This window comes from Musca autumnalis, unplaced genomic scaffold (assembly GCF_047663935.1).
Source record: "Musca autumnalis isolate F117 unplaced genomic scaffold, ASM4766393v1 scaffold_3, whole genome shotgun sequence".
Classification (NCBI taxonomy): Eukaryota; Metazoa; Arthropoda; class Insecta; order Diptera; family Muscidae; genus Musca; species Musca autumnalis.
Genome location: NW_027411866.1, coordinates 145026423 through 145049573, shown reverse-complemented (window position 1 = coordinate 145049573; position 23151 = coordinate 145026423). Strand labels below are relative to the sequence as shown.

At 38.9% G+C, this 23151-nt stretch overlaps 2 protein-coding genes across 2 annotated transcripts; one reads left to right on the top strand and one right to left on the bottom strand.

Annotated features, from left to right (window-relative positions):
• Positions 1–11724: 11724 nt before the first annotated feature.
• Positions 11725–18481, bottom strand: Dna2 (DNA replication helicase/nuclease 2). The gene is made up of 4 exons (XM_073974670.1): positions 17714–18481; positions 16524–17657; positions 16051–16456; positions 11725–13450 (listed from the first exon to the last, which is right to left on the bottom strand). The coding sequence occupies exons 1-4, from the start codon at positions 18275–18277 to the stop codon at positions 12072–12074; spliced, it is 3483 nt and encodes a 1160-aa protein (XP_073830771.1). The 5' UTR covers positions 18278–18481; the 3' UTR covers positions 11725–12071.
• Rad1 (Radiation insensitive 1) lies at positions 18472–20054 on the top strand. The gene is made up of 2 exons (XM_073974671.1): positions 18472–18677; positions 18736–20054. The coding sequence occupies exon 2, from the start codon at positions 19162–19164 to the stop codon at positions 20029–20031; it is 870 nt and encodes a 289-aa protein (XP_073830772.1). The 5' UTR covers positions 18472–18677; positions 18736–19161; the 3' UTR covers positions 20032–20054.
• The last annotated feature ends 3097 nt before the right edge of the window (positions 20055–23151 follow it).

The following is a 23151-nucleotide window of genomic DNA, read 5'->3' as shown; positions in this document are numbered from 1 at the left end:
AATATATGTCTTCGTATTTTTCCGCATACAAGCGTACCTCTTGATTTTCGGTATTTTGAAGGTTTTACCGAAATATCGAATGTTGGTATTTAGTCTTCTTTGAGTCTAAAACTTTCCGCCAGAAATTTGTCAATATCGACCGAAGTTTTGATATAGCCCCCATAGCTCCCGAATTTCGGTATTTTGAAATACAACTCTTGGTGGAGGGTATAAAAAGTTCGGCCCGGCCGAACTTTACGCCGCACGATGGTTCAGAAATGGATTTTCCTGGCCAAAAATCAAAATTTTGTTTTGTCAAAGAAATTTAATTTCTATATGGGATTCGATAGTAAACATATTGAAACTAAGGAAACCAAAAAAACCGTTCAAATATTGAAAGGTGTGGGCGTGGGTGCCTCTAAAGACGAACATTTTCCCCATTTTTGGGAAATACGTAATTTTTGCAAATATCTGGAAAAAAAGTAGCTATTTCTCGGAAAATATAACAGATATTGTATTCATTGTTTTTTGTAAAGTAGATAAGATTGTGGCCTTTAAAAATCGTTTCAACAAATTACAGTAGGGGATTACCCTAACTGCAACATGTGGACGCGTATTGTAGCATTCAGCTATGAGCGGTATATGTTATATCTGCCAGTTTTAATTGCAGCTTTCCAATGTCTTATTTCCATCTTTTATGCAGACTTCTTTAACAATACCTTCCATCCTATACATAGATATATTGGGATTACCCTAAGTTCTTTAAATTCGTAGCTGTGATAATTATTGTTTGGTCGGTTATTTTTTGGTCGATTGTCAGAGAACATTTGTTGCCTCCTAAAAACCCTGAAACTCTAAATTCCAGAAGACAAATGACATGCACAAGTTCATAGTTTATGTTAGTCGACAAATACGTGATAGCCGTGCTTCAGTTCCAGCTTTAACCTGCTACTGCTTTGCTTTCTATTGGTGCTGATGATGTTTTCGAAAAGTTAGTGATGGATGTCATTGCAATGAGTACCGTTCGTTGCTGGCTGCTGCTGTTTATAGTTTCTATAATGAGAGTATTTCAACATAATTTATAAAAAGATGCAGAGAGTCAGTCACCCACCCCCACCTCCTTTTCGACAGTAGCCACATTATTACACATCAAATGAACCCTTTTGTGACTGCCTGTCAAATTGCCTAAACGAACTTAATTGTATTTGCTATTGCCAAATTTTCAACGGGTATTAAATTTAAATTGGGTCAGTTGATTGATTTCTATTTGTATTGTAATTATGTACATTGTATTACCAAATACTTACAAACAAATGCCATTGTTTATTAACAAATATATACAAACATCCATCACACCTGCATTCCGCAGCAGCACCGGCAGCATCATTCATAAATAAATAACAAATACCAATAATCAAATAAACATCACCTATCAAATAATCAATCAAATGTTGTTTTTTGCCAAAAAAAATTTTCAATAGTTTGCAATTTAAACAAATTCATGTGTTTTAGGGTCAATTATTTTGGAAACGAAGATTACATTTGAAAAATTGAAGGTTGTTTTTATGGAGTTTTATCGGTACATTATCTTTAATTTGGAATTTAATCCCAAAATTATCACATAAATCCTTCAAGCATATAAAAATTGTGTCACATTTTTGGAGTGTTGAAATGTTTGGAATTTTTAAAGTTTACCAGTCAAAGCTGGTAAATGTTACGAAAAGTATAATTTATTCAATCTCAAAAATAACGAAAACCTTAATGGACTTTCGTACCGGATTGACCTGCAACCACGCAACACCCGTGTTGCGGCCAGCGGCTTCCACCTCAGTGTACACGTGTTTGTATTTGTATCGTTTTTCTGTGTTGGGAATGCCTGCTCCGGATTCTTATGGTCCGGGCCGGGACAAAGAAAAAGTCAGGACATATTTCTATGTGCTCAATTTGTCATATCCACCACACTCAAACTTCGGTGAGATGAAATAGGTGTCGTGAGTGGGTGCAATTTAGGGACACCTCTAGCTCCTGCGAGTTGTCGTTGTCATCAGTATACGCGATTCCCCCGCAGATCCCCCCAACGATAGCCAAACACGCAGCTCTTAAGTCCAGCCGTTGCTGTTCCAATCCCTAAAAATGCGTACTTTTGCCAATGGACTACACGGTAAGATCGAGGAAATAGCGAATTTTATGAGTCGAAATAATATCATGGTCGCTGTAGTGCAGGAAACCAAGCTCATAAACAACTGTAGCTCTCAGCGTTCTAATGTTTACAACGTACTGAGGAAAGATGGCACCAGAAGTGGAGGTGGGGAATAAGCCTTCCTATTGCATTAGTCTGTTCAATAATAATCTCGCTTGAGCCTGGCTCTAATGATCGGCACATAGAATGTATGGGGGTAGCAGTCAGGTGTGGAATTGTCGAGGTAGAATTGCTGAACCTATACATCCCGCCGATAAATAGTTGTGCTCTAGGTTATAGGTCCAACATTAGCCCGCCTTTTGAAGTTCATAACCGTCTGGACTTAGGGAATTTAAATGCTCATCATCAGTTGTGGCATTCGGCCCTCGGAAACCACCGGAGGGGTATAGTGCTGGCTAAGCAGATTGATAGTTCTACGTTTTGCACGGTCAATGAGAACACCCTTACCTGAATTAACGGAGAGTGTCACAGTTCGCCAGACATAACCATCGTGTCACCTGGTCTGACAAATGACGTCACTTGGCAACCTGTCGTTTCATTTGGATCAGACCATAATTGTCTCCATCAGCAGACCGACCAATTTCATAACCTCTGAACGTCGCGCTTTCATCAATCATGTGAACGCTAATTGATCGAGTTTCACTAATCACCGCTTCAGAGATCTGCCCAATCCTTCTGATTTTCGGGTAGCTGAAAGATCGTTCGAGACATCATCACTGCTGCAGCCGCTCGCCATATACCTGCTGGTCGAATACCCTGGGAAGTTTGCCAGCAGAGGCGACGGAATTAGCCAATGAGCGTGAGGAACTTCGTCGAGCCAACCGCAGTGACCCAAGAGTCAGAAAGCTGACACTGGAAGTTAACAGATTGGTCGGGGAGCATAAGCGGAACAAATGGTTAAATTATCCGAAGAGTTGCAGCATCGGAGCCGCTAAAAGTACATTGTGGGCCACGGTATAATCACTCTCGAACCCTAAAAGGAAGGAAGATAGGACTTTAGTCACGTTTGGTGACTTTGTAAACAGTTTTTCAAGCACCGTGAGAGTGATTGGGCTAAGAGAAGAGTACTACGTCGCATTAGATATCTTCCTGCGGAGGATGAACCGCTACAATTTACAAGGAATGCAAAATAATCCAAAGCGTTGGTCCCTGATGGAATCTCAGTGGTAAAGCTGAAACAGCTGGATGTGCCAGGAGTCGAATAACTCACTAAAGTTCTCAACCTGTCACTAGCCACCCACATCGGTTCCGAAGTCTGGAAAACGGGCAGGGTGGTCCCCTGCCCCCTGGATGCCAGCAAAGGTGAATCGTAAAGTCCGATTTCGCTTTTGTCGCCCGTAGCAAACACCCTTAAAGGTCTCGACACATAAGAAGCCTGGCATTGTTGCTGAAGTCATATCTGATAAAAGACTAAGGACCAGATATGACTTAAGCAAGATTGCCATACTTCTTATGTGTCAAGGCTTTAAGGCCGTGACAGAATCAGCTCATTGCTTGCTTTGCTTGCGTTCAAATGTCAGATTATATGGGGGAACGCCGCCGAAATTGAAAGAGGCATGTCTTTATAATTTGACATTTCGGAAGCAAGCAAAGATTGATTGTCACGGCCTTAAGTCCTTCTAGAGACAGGAATAGCTACCCAGTTGTCGGTCATCAGCATGGGTTCCTTAAGCAGCGCAGCATGACAACTGCAAGCCATCTCCACAAATAATTGTCGAGGACTCAACCAAGATAAGCTGTATGATAGAACAGTGATGACGCTTGACCTATCAAAACCGTTTGATACTGTCAAGCCCTCCACGCTGTTTGAGGACATGGGGCGGCCAAGTTTGACGCGTTGGATAATCAATTATATGTATGAACGCCAATCGTACGGAATTCGGAATTTAGGAACAAGAAATCCAAGCCCCGTAGACTGAAACAGGGAGTTCCCCAATGTGTGGTGGTATCTCCGGAATTGTTTAACCTCTACCTCTACTGTATTCCGCCCACTCCAGACTACATTGAGATCGTAACGTATGCGGATGATTGTACGTCAGTTTCTTTCCCTGATGTCATTTTTGAAAGGTTGAACTCCTATTTGGCTGATTTATCAACCCTTTATCCACGCGAGGAATATGCAAATATCCACCACTAACTCTACGCCCACTCTGTTCACCACATGGACAGCAGAGGTGAGAACAGAGTTGAATGTCATGGTCGATGGTAAAAGAATACCGACCACAAACGAACCAAAAATTCTAGTTGTCAAGAAACAAGGTCCTCAAGTCCTTTGCCGACAGCACTTGTGATGCAGATAAATAAACCTTGTTGACGCGATAGGTCGGTTTCTGGTAAGGTAAGCGGCGCCAGTTTGGTCCACGTTTGGTCAAACCTTTAGAACGCTGCACTGAGAACTGCAAGAGGTTACCTTTGGACCATCAACATAGGGAGATAAAGATTCTTCCAGTATAGCAACGGGTGTTACCGTAAAAGCCATCCAAATCAGCATATGGCAGATAGGACCCCCACCCATTCATGTCAGGAGGGATCTTCATGATCCAGAAATAGAGGTCCAATGTTACAAGAGAGAATCCCTAGATAAACAACCCTATCAAGCAGGTTTAAATAACATTCACAAAGAGGCAGACGCACAACTATCGTGTGAATGCGGTCCTCGGAGAACATCCCCCATCTATCGAAGCTGAGGAGGGTCAGCTGCCACTACAAACCAGAGTAGTTTTGGTATGGTGGAGCCGTCTGAATTCCTATAGGACAGGATCGATGTCACCGTGCATAACATATGCCCAGCATGCGGCACAGAAATAGCTATCACTACACCTTTTCAACTGCCTTCCATTAACTCCACCAGATCTGTGGTTACATCCCATCAAGACAGCCATATTTCTAGAACTGAAGATAGGTTGGTTGGTTGGTTTACGTGGTGGCTATACTTTATAGCCTCAATTAGTATATACGGAATACCGTTTTTAAAACCACACCACTCGGTATGTTTGCAGTTAAATCCAACCTGATGAATTGAGAAATCGCAGAAGGTCTCTCGGACCTACTTCGGCTATCTCGGCGATATTATGAAGGAACGATAGTGCAGGCAGGAACAGAGGAGGAGCTCCGACCGACGCCTTTGGGAATTCGTTAGAGGCTGATACTACTCTGGCTAGTTCGTCCGCTTTTTCGTTCCCATCAAGTCCCTTATGGCAGACGCCCTAGTTTAGCAAGTTCATCTTTACAATCTTTCACTAGCTTCGATGTGGCAGAGTTTGATTTTAGTGCAAGGACCGCCGCTTGACTGTCGACATAAATTCCTATTGAGTTTGGTGTGTGGACTTGTAAGAGAATAATACAAGCTTCCTTTATGGTCAGTATCTCTGAAAAACACTGCAGTCGTCAGATAGCTTTATGGATGTAGATATGTTTGCATCATCTGAGTAGACACCAGAGCCGACTCCCCATTTCATCTTGGAGCCATCTGTGTATACATTGATGTCACGACCTGTCAGTGGTAATCCATTATTCCATTCTTTCCTGCTTGGAAATTTGACTTCAAAAGGCTGATCAAATGTCATTGAACAGGAGATAGACCCAGAGGCAGATTAAGCAGGAAATCGATCATACAAACATTTCATATACTGACCAAGATAAGTCATGGGCTGGTCCATATTCTCTGTATTTTTAATAAAATAAATTTTTCAGCAAAAAAACTATTCTACATTGCAGTACCGTTAGTTGTCCATTGTCTATTTATTCAACCTAGCCTAAAAAGCTTTTGTCAAAAAATTCATTTGAAAGTCCTCAAATCATAAAATACGCCCGATGAATAATAAAATGGCTGGAAATATATGATGACTATTGTATAGTGTCCTTTACGGTAGTTGTTGTAACAGCCTATGTTGGTGGTTATGGCTAACATACATTTTGTTTTATGCTCTCAACACTCCTTTCTTTGGATCCTTTACCTAACGTTAAGTATTCCAAAGTAAGTGTTTTTTTGTGGTGAATAAATAACATCATTTTCCATTCGCATTTGGTTTTCCACCAAAACTATGGACTTCCACTATGACCTAACACACATTCACATACGTTCATTCATACTTAACATTAAAGATGAATGTTTAACAAAACTTGTAATGCGAATAAAATGTTCAAACAAGAGATGAATGCGGTTATGTCAGCTCACTAGTTCAAGCGTACAGTCAGTCAAGGCAGCAGAGGAGGAAGGAACCAGCCAAAAATATTGTATTTGAAATGGAATGTGTTATACATCACGCGTTTATACGTTCAACGGTGCGACATGACTGCGGAAACACAGTGGGTTGATATACGATGATAAGGTAGAAACACAATGAAATTCGCCGCTTTTTCACGCTCAGTTTCATGTAACGCTCAGTTCCATGACAACAAAATCGTTGTTGGCTCCGACTTTTTATTAATTTAAGATAGAAACACAATGAAATACGCCGCTTTTTCACCCTCAGTTTCATGTAAAAGACTAAAGGCCTAGTACTACCTAATTCAAATGAACTAGGCAGAATTTGAATTAGTTAGTACTTGGCCTTTAATCTTTTACATGAAACTGAGCGTGAAAAAAGCGGCGTATTTCATTCTGTTCACACCTTTATACATTATCACGGATTCAGTTTGACGGATATGGAGGGTATTAAAAGCGTTACCGCCGCTTGGAAAAATCGAAAAAATTATTGCCTTAATTTGGAGTAGGTTTAATGTATTTTTTTTTTTGCAAACAAGGTGGTTCACTTTTAGTGTGAGCCGTTAACTACTAATCAACTTTTATTTGACACAAAATATGCCATTGTGCAATGACATCGCATCTTCCATCACATGTTTTAAATGCATTACAAGTTCACACTTTAAGCTCGTGTACCAGAGCACCTTTTTCCACTTTTTTATTGTTGTTTAATGGTGTTTTTTCTACTTTTTTAAAGGTATGTTTTCAGCATTTTTTTGGCAATAAGCCAAAAGTTTGCCGTATGAAGAATTCAGTGATGACGAGAAATAGAAATAAAACAAACTTAACGAGCTGAGGAATACCAAACACGGTGATGATGCTGTTAAAAACGTTTCACCGGGTCAAAGCTCAATGATGAGTGTGGTATGCATACCTAATCACTAAAATGGAACAAAACGTATGGAGGGAATTATGGAAATTATCAAAGATCCGGTCAGGTATGAAAAAGAACAAAAACACTGTTCAACAAGGATAATTAATTACAAAATAACTTTGGCACATAATTATGAATGAGGGGAGAAGACACGTATATCGGCTTTTTCAGAAAGATTTCTTTTTACTTTTTCAGTAATAATTATTCAGTAACTTCTTTTCTGAGAGTAAGAGAGATTTTACTCTTTGATAAAAAAGAAAAAAGTAAAAAGACAGCATTTAGTTGTTGTTGTAACATTGTTTTATTATTATGTTTGTATGTTCGTTCTCCTGTTCAATCTGGCTCTGGGTCTACCTCCAGTTCCAGGAAGTTGTCTACTCCGATGGGATATAACCACAGATGCACTGGAGTCATATGAGTAGGCTTGGCGGGGCAGTTGAATATGTGCTTAGTTTCGTGCGGGCCCATGCCGCATACTGGGTAGATGTCTTGCACGGCGCGATCGATTCCCGCCCAATAGGAATTTAGGCGACTGCAATATCCTGAGCGTAATTGAGCCAAAACTACTCTGGTTTGTCGTGGCAGCTGACACTCTTCAGCTGCGATAGATGGGGGGTGTGCTCCGATGACTGCATTCACACAATAATTGCTTATGGTCTTAGCAACTGTGTCCGTGTGAATGTTGTTCAAACCTGCCTGATATGCCTATTGATCTAGAGGTTCTCTCCTATATTGTTGGACCGTCGTCTCTAGAGCATGAATATCCTTCATGATATGCCTGGGTGTATCGGTGGCCAGCAGATGCTGATTGGGATGGCTCTCACGGTAACACCCGAGCAAGTACTGCAACGATAGCATCTCATTATGATGTCGTACTGGAAGAATCTTTGCCTCCTCATGTAGATGGTCCACTGTAGATTTGAGGAGGCACCCTGTTGCTGTTCTCAGGGCGGCGTTCTGACAAATTTGAATCTTATCCCACTGCGTGTCACATAAATTCGGGGACAAAATTGGCGCCGCATAGCTTACCACAGACCGACCTATCGCTTTATACGTGGTGAACAAGGTTTCTTTATCTGCACCCCAAGTGCTGCGCCGGCTAGGGACTTGAGGACCTTGTTCCTACATTTCAGTTTATCGCAGATAGCTGTGGCATGCGCCGACGACGTGAAGGTGGTGTCGAATGTGGCCCCTAGAATTTTGGTGCAGTTTGTGGTCGGAATTCTGTTACCATCGACCCTGATATTCAACTCTCTTCTATACTGCGCCGTCCATGTGGTGAACAGAGTGGCCGTCGATTTAGTGGCGGATATCTGCATATTCCTCGCGTGGAAAAAGGTGGTAAGATCGGTTAAATAGGAGTTCAGTCTCTCACAGATGTCATCAGGGTAGGAACCGGACGCCAGGATCGTACAATCATCCGCATACGTTACGATCTCAATGCCGTATGGAGGGGGCGGAATATAGGAAAGGTAGAGGTTAAACATTTCCGGAGATATCACCCCTCTTTGGGGAACTCCCTGTTTCACTTTACGGGGCTTGGATTACTTGTTCCTGAATTCCACATACGACTGGCGACCACACATATAGTTGATTATCCAACGTTTCAGACCTGGCAGGAGGGTTGTCTGCTCGATGTCCTCGAACAGCGTGGAGTGCTTGACAGTATCAAAGGCTTTTGATAAGTCAAGCGCCACCATCACTGTTCTATCACACGGCCGCTCCTGGTTGAGTCCTCGACAAATATATGTGGAGATGGCGTACATAGGCCACTTTATAGCTATTTCTAATGCTGGGGAGGACTAAGGCCTCAAGAGTCTTCGCTACAGGGGACAAAAGCGAAATCGGTCTGTACGATTCACTTTTGCTGGCATCCTTGCCTGGTTTCCGTAGTGGGACCACCCTGCCCATTTTCCAGACTTCGGGAACAACGAGGGTGGCTAGCGACAAGTTGAAGACTTTGGTGAGATACTCGACTCCCGGCTCATCCAGCTGCTTCAACATTATCATGGAGATTCCATCAGGGCCCAACGCTTTGGATGATTTAGCGTTCCTGATAGCATTCGCAACATAATCCATTGTAAACTGTGGTGGTTCATCCTCGACAGGAAGAGATCTAATGCGACGTAACACTCTTCTCTTCGCCCTGTCACTCTCGGGGTGCTCGACAAACAGTCGATTAAAGTAACTTGCACACCTCTTCGGGTCAGTCAACGTAACGTCGCCAAACGTGACTGAGGTCCTGCCATCCCTCCTTCCGGGTTCGAGAGCGACTTAACCGTTGTCCACAATTTGCTTATACCGGCTCCAATGTTGCAACACTTCAGATGATTTAACCACTTGTTCCGCTTATGTTAGCCGACCAGCCTATTAACTTCCAGTGTCAGCTCCCTGACTCCGGGGTCGTCGGGGTTGGTTCGACGAAGCTTATCACGCTCATTTGCTAATCCCGTCGCCTCTGCTGGGAAATTTGGTCTTACTTCGGGTATTCGACCAGCAGGTATATGGCGAGCGGCTGCAGCATTGATGATGTCTCGGAACGTCCATTCCGCTACCCGAACATCAAAAGGATTGGGCAATTCTCTGAAGCGGTGATTGGTGAACTCTCTGAAACTCGGCCAATCAGCTTTTTTTACGATTGACAAACGTGCGGCGTTCAGAGGTGATGAAGTCGGGTGGTCCGCTAATAGAGACAATTATGGGGAGATGGTCTGATCCAAGGGAAATGACGGGTTGCCAGGTAACGTCATTTGTCAGACCAGGTGACACGATGGTTATGTCAGGCGAACTGTGACACTCTCCTCTAATTCTGGTAGGGGCGTCCTCATTGACCGTGCAAAACGTAGAGCTATCAATCTGCTCAGCCAGCGCTGTACCTCTCTGGTCGTTTCCGAGAGCCGAATGCCACATCTCATGATGCGCATTAAAATCCCCCAGGACCAGACGATTATGACCTTGCACGAGCGGGCTAATGTCAGGCCTATAATCAGGGATACAGCTATTTCTCGGCGGGATGTATACATTCAGCAACTCTATCTCGGCAGCTCCACACCTGACTGCTACCCCCATACATTCCATATACGGGTCATTAGAGACAGGCTCAAGCGAGATAGGTCTGTATTGGACAGACTGGTGCAATAGGAAAGCCAATCCCCCACCTCCACTTCTGGTGCGATCTTTCCTCAGAACATTGTAGTCCCTCACGTGGACGAGTCAAGAGCAACCCCTTAGATGCACCCACTCCTGACATCTATTGCATCTCACCGAAGGTTGGATGTGGGTGAAGATGCGGATGTGACAAACTCTGCACAGATATATTGGTCCTGGGTTTTCCTCCGTCCCGGCTCGGACCAATAGAATTCGGAGCAGGCATTCCGGGATATACTGCTCCCAATACAGAAAAACTAAAAACAAATACAAACATGTACATACTGAGGTGGCAGCCGCTGGCCGGAACATTGGATGAAAATATCAAACGCTGACAAAACAAAATTAAAAAGTGTGAAATAAAAGAAGAAAATTGAATTTTTATGTTTATTTTTGACATTGCTACCAGATCTACCATTTTTTCGTTCCTGTACTTTTCTGGAAAAAATGTTCATGAGAGAGCAATTTTGACAGTTTTTCTTTTACCACTTTTACCATTAAAAAAGTAAAAGAACAAAGCTATTATTTTGTCTAATAATGGCAGATGGGTGGAGTTGATCATTACGTGTGGTTTTTGAATAAAAAGTGAACATTTCAAAATTGTGAGTTGTCGACTTCAGGGCAATCATGAATAAAAATTCCGTGCTGAATTTTTCTTTTTCCCCAACTTCACAATTTTTTATTTCCATATTTATGTCTAAAAAGGGAATATTTTTGTCGATTCGGCTAGAATATTCCATAATTAAGTGATTTTAGTAGTTTTCAACATTTCAAAATATTGATTTTAATAGAATTTCAGTTTTTTAAAATTATTTTCGGTGCGGATAAAATCCGAGGGAAATATTCATGATTGCTCTGATTGTGAAATAGTCAATTCATATCATTGACTCACAATCTATCCTCCTTTTTCAACTGGGTATGGCTTCGGCGAAATTAAATGTTAACACAAAGGTATTCTTAAAAAATTCACAAGATTTGCTCTGACGGTTCATGAAAAAAATTCAAAAATCCGTTTGACACTTGAGTTGGGCAGACATTTTTATACTCAACGAAAAAGGTCTGGCCAGACCCAGGTGTCCAAAGGAGGGTTAAGAGAAAGGTTTTTATGTTTAATAAAGCCTAAAAGTATGCTTTAATGTTCTCAGTCAGTTTGTAATAGGGTGACACAAAAATATAGCACAGGCATTTTTGAACAAAAATTCTTACAAACCTTACAATTCCCCAACAAATATCAAAATACCCATGTAGGTAAACTTAAATTGTTAATTTAAACATTAATTATAATGAAAAAAGAAACACAATTTATTCGAATTACAATTAGACGATACATTACAAAACAATTTTAGGCAGGCAGTATGAATTGGACATGATAACACTTACAATGTAAAAGATAAATTCTTCAATTGTTTTTTTTTTTTTTTTCAAAGATTGAATTTTAAACAAAATCGAACACAATAAATTAAAAAATATATTCAATAAATCTGTAAATCTAATCAGCAGTTACGGAGGGACAAACAATTTAATCGCACTGCTGAACATATAATTCGAGAAATTTGCGTTCAAAATCCCAAAATGGATTTAAAACTAATTGACAATTCTATATATATGTGTTATAAATAAAATACTCAAGTAGATTTAATTACTTCGGTTAATTCATCCATAACGGTGTCCCAGTGAAATCCCATTTTATCATTTTCCAATTGTATTTTACAAAAACCTGGAATACGCTTTAGTAATGTTTGAAACGGAGTATACTGTTGAATACAGGCACTATCACCAACAATTATTAACTTATGTTTGGAACGTGTTATGGCCACAGTGAGACGTCGTTTATCTTCCAAAATTTCAGCATCCCTGCAGCGTTCTGTGTTCATAGAATCTGATGAACCCGTCCTGGAACATGAATAGATAATAATATCTTTATCTCTACCCTGATACTGATCAACAGTATTAACTTCAACCATTGAAAAGTTAAGTGCAGGTTTTTGTTTTTCATAGAATTCATGATGTTGCAAAGCCAGTTTGCGTAATAGCTCTACTTGGGCTCTATATGGTGCAATTACACCAATACGATCGGGATCATAGTTGTTGGTCAATAGAGTCTTCACTATGTGGAAAACTATGGCTGCCTCGCAGTAGTTGGAATATTTTGACAAACGTTTGGAGGTTTTAGAGTTGTCAGATTTAAGTGTGCCCTCTGGTGGTGTTACTGCAGAATCTTCACTAAATGTTTTCTCAATTAGTTCACAGGTTGAGCTATGTTTAGCTTTGGCATACTGCGAAGAACGTTCCGAACAATCTCGGGTATCAATCAAGAAAACAGATTGATCGACATGTGTTTGCAACACCCTTTGTAGCCATTTTTCTTCTGTGTTTATTACATTTATGGATTGGGACATTTTGGCCATTTTAATATCATTCGAGGCACACTCCAAAGCTCCATTATATGTCAAATCATTTGCCAATTTGGTAATGGTTTTGTTCATGCGATATTGTAGTGTTAAAACTGATGTAGCCTCCTTGGAATCTAAACGATGAAACAGCGATTCGTCGGCCCCTCTTTTCCTAGCCTCTGCTGATCTTACTAAAGGTGGCAGCTGTTCAGGATCACCAACCAATATAAATCGATCACAAAAGAATAATGGCCTTAAGACGGTTGGTTGCATCACTTGCGTCGCTTCATCCACAATGCAAAAATCAAAACGTCTATGTAAAAATATGGCATTGGAGGAACCTAAACATGTTACACCCACAATACGATAGGAATCATAAAGTTTACTTAGTTCCTTTTCTGTGTGGCAGTCTGCTATTAGCGTGGATTCACATGAATCGCGTAACTGAGCGTTGACCCGAGCTCCATTGCCCAAACGTAGAAAGGGAACTTTGTGTGGCTTAAGACGCAGCAAAAGATTATCCACAGCCGAATGTGTGTGACTGGTAATGATTATTGATTTGCCCATTAGGTAAAGTAGACGAATAATGGCCACCAGGGTTTGGGTTTTGCCTAAAAAAATAAAAAAATATTTTAGAAGCAACATTGAAAAGAATAGTATGCAAGAATGGATTTTTTGATGGATTTGTATGCATTAATCGGATGTTCGTATCGGAAGATACAGATTGGCCGTTTGACCTCTTATACTCAATAGGGTTTTTTACATGCCGACCAGTTCTTTACATGCTGCTTCCTACTTCTGTAGTGAAACTCTGCAACTCCTTTTTTCCGTCTCTGGTTACCGTAAAAACTCAGTAAAACGAAAAGTTGTGCGCACTAACAATTTTCCAATTACCACTTGTCAGTAATTCTATAAGAATCGCAATACAGATCTTATCGAAGGTAGGAAGGACTTGTGTAATCGACCGAAATCTATAACCATTGGTCGACAATTGATCTATAAGTTTTGGCCAGCTCTGTTTTAATGTCAGCGATTTAATTTGTAGAGGATATTGTCATATACCTCAGAGTGCATATATGTGCTGCACGTAGATGAAATCATCCATTACCAGGGATGGTAACTAGACTTGTAGGCCCCAGAAAACAGATTGCAATAAATTTCAGTGACTAGTAGCCTAAGGTGAATCCTATGGACCTTATCATTTTTGCAAACGTTAAATCGCACTAAGGCTGCAGTTGCAGAAACCAGATGTAATTTTCCCATGGCTATCTATAGACAAATATTCTATAACAAGTAAAAAAGTATCAGTCGGCTTTGCCGACATAGATATACCCTCAGCCTGTATATATTGAAACAATTTTTTCCCAAAAAACGTATGTATTTATGGGTTTTCAAAAATTTTGGGAATTTAAACCGACAAAAATGTTAGGAAATCAACAGTTTTGCGGAGTATATACTAAAAGGAATGGATCTACATGACCATTATGGAAGTGGATCTCCAGCCACTATATAGTGTTATAGAGGGTTTTTACACCTTTCGGAATGTTTGCTTAAGAAGTATGGACTTGCCCCTAAAAAAACGTTTACCATCGTAATTGAGACAGCGAATTCAAGTCGCTTCAACAAAGTGATTCGATAGCAGGTCTTAAAGTGAACTTATCCGAAATTTTGTGTGGGAGATACCGGATGGAGTGGACAAATATAGTCCATATTTGAACCTGATCTACATCTAGTAAATATATTGGGATGTGTAAAGTATGGACCAAATCAGCCACTCCCTTCAAGAGCTACCGTATAAACAAATCTTCCGAATATTTTTGAACTTTTGTGGGGGAGGTACCTGAAGGAGTGGACCGATATGGCTTATCTTCAAACTTAAATTATGTTTGGACAAAATATTACTAAGGCCAAATTTTGGACCGAATCGGCAGATCCGTTCTAGAGTTATCTTGCGCTCCAACCACCTCACACGGTGTCATAGTGGTTTTTTGCAACTATCAGGCTATTTTCTCAGGAAGTATGGACTTGCCCCTAATGAAACTTGTACCGTCGTATGGAGGAATACCAGTTATTAAAACAAAATTCAGAGCGATTCGAAAGATGGACCTAAACTGAACATTTCCGAAAATTTGTGTGGGAGGTACCCGAAGGAGTGGGCCGATTGAGTCTATATTGACACGTTTTCTAAGTCCAGTATGGGCCAAATCGGTTACTCCCTTCAAGAGTTATCGTGCGCACAAATTTTCCGAACATTTTCGAACTTTTGTGGGGGAGGTACCGGAAGGAGTGGACCGATATAGCCCATCTTCGAACTTAAACTAAGTTTGAGCAGAATGTTACGAAAGTCAAAATTTGAACCGAATCGGTTCATCCGTTCGAGAGTTATCGTGCGCTCCAGCCAGACAGACAGACGGACGGACATTGCTAAATCGACTCCAAATTGTCTGAAACACATTTCGTCCAAATATACTTGGGGCCTAAAACCATTATTTCGATGAGGCACATTTTGCCCGTATGAAAGTGTATATACCCTCGTTAGCATAAATGCTGAGGGTATAAAAATACACATTCCCTCTTTAATATCGCATGAAATATCTTCTCTAAAAAAATAACATTTCTCATTCTGAAAGTCTATAAAAAATATTTTAAAAAAGGTTTCAAACTTCCATTCTTAGCTGTTCCTGGAAAAATAAGGAAATACGACAGAGAGACAAAACTCACGGGGAGTTTACATTTATGATTAGGCTGAACAAGGACTTGGTTTGTGCTCGAAATCAGGCCACCATCGTCATATGTGTCCTGGGCAGTTGTTTTAACTGTCCGCTTGGTGAAGAGTATGGCTACAGATTTTGTGATGGATATTTTCATCTTCTTCAGTGTGATAATCCATACTACAGCCCGACTACCTGGTCCTACAATCATCCGAATACGTTACTAGAGGATATTGTGCAACTACATAATGGTAAAATTTACGTTTTCGCACTTTTCATTCCACCTTGGAACACTTCGTTTTTCACTCAACTGGTCTTGGACTTCCAATTTTTGCATTTTACAAAGGACTGTCGTCAACACATATCGTTGATGTTGAATGACCTAGAGTTGTAGGCCGTATCTGGGATACCAGTTTGCAAACATTGAATGACGCCGAGGAGTGCATAGAGGAAAAAATATAAAAATATTTAAAAGAGTCGTTTCAAACTCCCATTCTTACCTGTTCCTGGTAAACCTTTTATCAGCATAAACGATTGGGTAGTCAGCGCTTTTAAAACAGCAGCACGTTGAACAGAATTTAATTGTTTCAAAATCTCACCACCTTCTGTGCTCACATTTTTTGGCAAAACTTTTACGAAAGTGGGCTGCTCAAGCTGCACAATGATTTTTCTCAAAAGTGCAGATTGTTCTGTATCATCCAAAAGTATACCTAAATTTGTAAAGTTAAACACATTGCCAGATTGTGATTCGTATTTGTCAATAATAAATTCTTGATTGGCATAATTTTGCGTTAAATTTCTTTCTAAGCTGACGGTAATTGAATTAGAGTCCATATCAATTATTGATCCGGCAGCAATAGCCAAACGTTTTGCCGTAGAAACAGTGACATATTCACCAGCAGAGAACTATAAAAAATAAGATTTTCGGTTGAATATAAAAATAAAAAAATTAAAACAAATTTCATTTACATACCCCATATAACATCAAATCTGTTTCTTTATATTCCTCCACTACATCATCTACTTCCTTCGCCCCACCATTCACTTTATGTCCCAACACAAAGCGGTGTAAGTAACGCGTTTCCTCCTTCTTAATTGCTTTGCCTTCATCTGCAATTTCTAGACCACAAATAGCTCTGCCCATTTGTTCACGTTCATCAGGCGTGTGACACCAAAGGGCCCTTTGAAAATTGGATTTACGAGATTCATTTTCTTCCATCAGCAGTAAATGACACCATTTAATAAAATACTCAAAATCTTTTATTGTTAAATGCTTGAGATTTTCTTCGGACAATTTGCGTATTGGATGATTGGCTCGTAGCTCAAGTGATGGATCAGTTTTTGCAAAACTACAACATAATGTGACATAGGCACATTGGGCACAAGCATTTGGATGGGAAATTGGATCAGGCAATACAATTGGTTGTATGAATTTATCACCTTCTAATTTCGGATCTGATGGCAGATTTTCAAAATCAGGCATTGCATTTAAATAATGACTAATTTCATTTCGCAATGTTATTAAATCTCGTTGTTCATTACGACTGCCTGGTATTTCTCTTAAGAATCCTTCTCTTAAATACAACAGCAATCCAGATTGTGTTGGCTTTCCCAAAGTGGTCAACATCATTTGATACAAAATCAATTGGCCCTTATGCTCCATGGAGAATGTTGCCCTTCCAGTCTTCAATTCCAATGGTAAAATTTTCTCTTGTTTTTCAGTAAATTTGGTTATTTGTCCCCTTCTTTCACGTGGCTGGACTCTTACAGAAACGTCAATTTTACCCTTAATGCCCATTTGGGGTATCCATAGATTTTCTTCTATATCACGTATCTCAGAAATGCGATCATGGAAATTATCTTTTTCAATTGGTATGCTATTTTCCTTTTCATCAATATACTGCTGGACAAATCGATGAATACTTTTGACAAATTGGAAAACTTCCAAAGTAGTATCTTCGCGTGTTAATTGACTACTGTAAAGCATAAATGCAGTATCTTGGGAATTTAAGAGGTCATTGGCCTCCTTTTCAATAGCCTTTATATCAATTATCTTTTTTTCCAATACAATTTGTAACAGCTCATGGACCAAGGAACCAACGACCATCTGAAATTAACTATTTTTAGAAACTGATATCATATTTTAGAAACACATGCACTTACCACTTTGTTATTGGGATCAATACCCTTAAAACGATCCTGTAACACAGCTTTTCGACGGCAAAATAATGAACCCACAACTGTTGTACCACATATCAAAGAATCTGGTTGGACAACACAAAATCCTTGATCTTTATCAACTTTATAGGCATTCAGGTTTGAATCAAATTCTGCTTTAATTGAAACTATATCATCCACCGATACCCGAGTGTGACACCAAGGACCTTGTAGATAACATTTTGCCTCAGCCTCAACTTCACCCGCATCCTGCTTGACTTTTGCACTCACTTTTAAAATCAACGCAAATGTTTTCTTTTCCCTTTCTATCTCTAGAACACGGCATCTTTGCCAATTACTCAAGTCTAGACTTTCCTTGGAAGCTTCCTTTTCCGCTGCTTCAAAGGCGGCTAAATCGAAATCATCATCCTCTTCATTAAATAGGAAATCGTAATTGTCTCCTTGTTCCTTCGGTTTTATGTCCTCTGCTGTTTCTACTTTCATTTTCTTGCAGTTGCCATTTTCTTGGAGCATTGGTGAGATTGCTCTTTTATTTATACCAACAGACATAATGTAAAATGATAATATGGATAAGGATCAAAATAAAAACTGACTCTATTTCACTTCTCAATCATGTTTGTTTGTCCCGCTGATTTTTTGCCTGATTTTGTGAAATGATTTTTCGCGCAAAAAACTCCCTTCAAAATTGACAGCTGTTTGAAACAACCTATTCACAATAACAAGTGCGTTGCCAACCAAGTGATGCATTTTTATCTGAAAATAGACGTTTATACTTAAATCATACACATATTGTGAATGAAAAAGTGAAAAAGAGAAAAAAACAACATGTAAACATAAACAAACCAAACCATGCCAGACTTAGACCATCGATTCGTAAGATTCTCATTACCAATACTCCTTGAACAGGTCTTTGAAAGATTTTCTTCCGGCTCTAGTAAAAAACAAATTGGTAAGTAAAATCCAGACATAAAATATAGCAGAATACTCAGCATTTCTTCCTCTCATAGGTGAACTATTTGTAGAATTGGGTGCAATTCTAGGACACGTGTTAGTTCAGGCAGCATTGCGATTGTTGGACTATCAAAACATTGTAATATACCACAATTCATCAAAGACACAGCAGATTGCGGAAATCAACGAGGGTTACCGCCACGGGACATTGAAACTGGTACGTCTATTTCCACGCATAAACTACTGCACCTGTGACAACTTTCAGCAGCAAGTAGTGGGCCATAAAAGTAATCCTTCCACAGCACCCTATACTTGTGAACACGTACTGGCCTTACGATTAGCTCTGCTACTTCAAAGCGACAAACTACGTTTTGAAGAATTACCATCGCATAAATTGAAAACTCTCTTCTCAAGGTTTTTGCCAGAGAATGTAATTGAAGATTAATCAAGACCAGATTCTATTACACCGTATCCAACATCTGATGCAACATTCGAAACTGTTATATGAAAAAGGAATTTTACACAATAAGAAAATGCTGACACAATCCCAATATTCTTCTTTTAAATTCGTCGCCCGTCTAGATCAGATAAAAACATTTACGGCTGGCATTAAGGCTCTTTCGTTTGGGGAACATGGTGCCTTTATGGTCAATGAGGATGGTTTTACATGCACTGTGGAACAGGGTAAATGTATACAGGCCTCATTGTTTATGATGCCAGGTTGTTTTTCAGAGTTCCATGCTGATGGTGTTGTCCATTTCAATGTAAACATGAATGTTCTAAACGAATGTTTGAGTATCTTTGCCGGTATTGATTGCACAATGAAAATGTTGTACAAAGGACCAGAAGCCCCACTTATACTGGTTTTGGAACCACACGATGAATGTGACATAAGTACAGAATGTTCCATAAAAACGACTGCACAAGAAGAACCTATGGAATATTCATTGGACGAAAATGGTTCCAGTTTGAATGTTTTGTTTATACGTGGACCAGATTTATCTAATATATTCCAAGAATTTGATAAATCTACCGAAGAACTGGAAATCACAATATCACCACGAAGACCACATTTCAAAATCGATACATTGGGTGTCATGCAATCCGAATCAAGTATTGAAGTGGCAAAATCTAGTGATATGATATTAATGTTTAATTGTCGTGAAACTACAAAAGCTCGTTACAAATCATCTTTGGTACGAATGACACAGAAAGCCCTATCGGTCGCCAGCAAAGTGGCAATAAAAACGGATCTAAGTGGTTTAATGGAAATGCATTTTATGCTGCAGGAAGATAGTCAAGCAGAAGTTTATATACAATTTTTTATAACGCCATTAGCAGATATGGATTAATAAAAAATAAAAAACTTACCAAACGACATTTTGTATTCTTATTGCTTAAAAAAACAAAATCCCATGGAAGACCATAGGCTGGATTCTTGTTCTATGAAAATTTGACCCGCTTACCTAAATTACGATTGCAGGCGCAAAACAAAGTATATATGTATAGCTGAATATTGCGAAAAGTCTTCTTTCTCAGTCCCGATGCATTTAGGGTTGAAAATGTTGAGAGAATTTAAATTCTTAGGAACGGAATAAGTAAAACAAAATGTCCTTAAACGAGGCTCGAAAATGAAAATAAAATATTCTACATATTGTTACGGAATTAGGTTTAACTAATCTCCATGTAGACAATTCAATTTTTTAAATTAACGGAAATTAAACTAAATTAACTTAAACCTATCAGTTACATTCGTAACAATATTTATGTATGTATATGAAAACAATTAAGCAAAGGCTATAGTCGGGCGGGGTCGATCATGTGATACCCTATACCACAACATGTAGGAATTAGCTATGTGCAACCGCCTTGCACACTTAATGTACGGGTTCGATTCCCATCAAATTGTCAACGCGAATGTGCATACAATTGTACCACGGTGGCACCAATAAATAATTTTACCATGGAAATTTGAGGATGTTGAAATATATCTCCATTCTTTGGCATAATATTATATTTTTGTTGGTATTAATCATATTGAATGTATAGGACGTCTATTCTTTAAAAATCAGAAAATGTTAAATTTCCATTGTTTCACTCAAAAATATATTTTATACGGATAGAAATAACTAACAACCCAGCTAACCCAACCTTTACACATTCCAGTGACTGTTCGAAAAATTCAATACATACACAATATTTTACTACCACAATTACATTTTTTGAATTGTCGACTCCACTGGCACTAGATTTTTCATGCCAGCAAAATTTTGAGCTGGCTGCCAATCATGATACAATGAATAGGTAGCAGCAACTGCCGTTTTTGGTAACATAAGATGTCAAAATTTGACATAAATTCAATGCAATTGACACATTATGTTACCATCAGCTGGGCTTCAGCTGGGCTGATAATGCTACCTATTCATTGTATCATGCTGCCAATGATATGTCGAAAATGAAAAAAGAGTTGCCGAGACTATTTTTTAATCCATGTACATTTTTGTTTCTTTTAAGAATGCAAAGATTTAATGCATATTTTCAAAAAGATTAGGAAACACAAATAGTACGTCTTGGCAGCTGCAATATATTAGTGGTTAGTAACGACATAATTTTGATGTTTTTCATGAAAATATATGTTGACAAATAATTTCCCCTCTGGGATTATACAATATTGAAAATGCGGCAATACCAGATTCATTATGTTTATGATAGAAAACAATCTTTTAAAAACGAAATAAAATAAAAAGTAATAAAATATGTTGTGAATTGTGTTTTAAATCTGAAATATAATGCACTTTTGTGTGTTATATGCGGCTTAAAATAATTTTGGAATTGAACTTGCACTGGCATGTGTAAACACACCTGCATGCCAGTCGAACACTTTTTCGGCATTTTCGAGTATAATACATGTACTCAATTGGCACCAATTTACTGGCATGTGTAACGGAAGTGTAATAATTTTTTCCGAGGCATCTGATTTCCGAAATTTTCTGAATATTTTTTAGATATTTGACGATTTCTCTAATATTTTTCTAGAAATTGCACCGATTTTCTAAAACTTTTTTTAAGAATCTCTGCACATTTTCTGAAGAACCTTAAGAATCTCGTTCCGATTTCTAATCGATTTTCTAAGGGATTTTTTTGTTCGATTGTTGTTGAAAAACAAATGCTGTGTTCCAGAACCTGCAAGAAGCTACTATGTTTTACTACGATAACATTTTTTCCTTTATCTTATCGGAAAAATAGTAAAAATTAGTAGATTCTTGCAGTTCTGGAACAAACCAAAAGTGATTTTTATAAAATTCGCATATACAGTTTTTGAATTGTTTTAATATAAGGTGTGTTCGTTTACTCAACAATTTGTACAAATTTGTACAAGTCCAGTAACTTCTTGTAATCGACTAAGGTCTTTTGCATTGCACTGTAGAGTAATAAAGCTGAGTACACATTGCCAGTTTTTAATGACAGGTTTGTTGTTGCTTGCTAGTGTGGCCGTTCATTTTTGTCATTCATCATACAACCACAAAATGTTTTGTGGTTGCTGGACGGTTTGATAATTGCGAAATATCGTCATTCAAAACTGACAATGTGTACCCAACTTAAACGAACAACATCTAAGCTGTGTTCCATGGTAGAATAAGAAAAGGTAGCAGCAATACACAGCTGACACAGCTGACTGAACTGGGTTCATGATACAATGAATAGGTAGCATTATCAGCCCAGCTGATGGTAACATAATGTGTCAATTGCATTGAATTTATGTCAAATTTTGACATCTTATGTTACCAAAAACGGCAGTTGCTGCTACCTATTCATTGTATCATGACTGGGTTGTAACGTTAGTGTCAAATTTCATATGACATTTTATACATTTATTTCTATTTCGATGTACATTAGGGACATATATTTTTTGAGAAAAAAATATATCATTCCGAAAACCATTTCCCAGAAAGTCTTCTTCATATCAATGATATGTAACCTCCTCCAAGTTCGAACGATAAGCCGCGCAGTAAATCCCCGCTTGTATAGGCGATACAACGTTTGTTAATATGTGAGGTATTTTGTTAAAATTTAAAAAATAAAGCCCTAATAAACATGTGCTTCTTTGATTTCTAAAACAAAACATTGAAACAGCTTCTCCTTTTTTTATGAATTTCCAGCGACCCCAAACTTTTCTGCAAGAATTCTACTTTCTGCGAGAAATTATGCATTTAGTGGAATGATGTGGAAACATAAAAATTGAAAATGTAACGAATTTTCATTAATGTTTTCCAAAATATTCAACCAAATGTGAAAAATTATTAGTTTTTTAAATTCCAATAATTTATAGACATTTCCTTGTTTTGTTTACAAATACAACTGGCAGTAACGTTAGTCCCAATTTACATTAGGCGAGTTTACTTGCGGCAATTGTCAGTTTGTAGGTGAGAGAGGGTGCTGAGAGGCAAAGGGTTTCCATATGCCTCACCTCT

Coding starts and splice junctions, on each gene's coding strand:
- Rad1 (XM_073974671.1), top strand. CDS start 19,162: ATGCAACATTCGAAACTGTTATATGAAAAAGGAATTTTACACAATAAG.
- Dna2 (XM_073974670.1), bottom strand. CDS start 18,277: ATGTCTGTTGGTATAAATAAAAGAGCAATCTCACCAATGCTCCAAGAA. Junction 17,658..17,713: donor TTGATCCCAATAACAAAGTG/GTAAGTGCATGT, acceptor AGTTAATTTCAG/ATGGTCGTTGGTTCCTTGGT. Junction 13,451..16,050: donor AAAAGGTTTACCAGGAACAG/GTAAGAATGGGA, acceptor TTATTTTTTTAG/GCAAAACCCAAACCCTGGTG.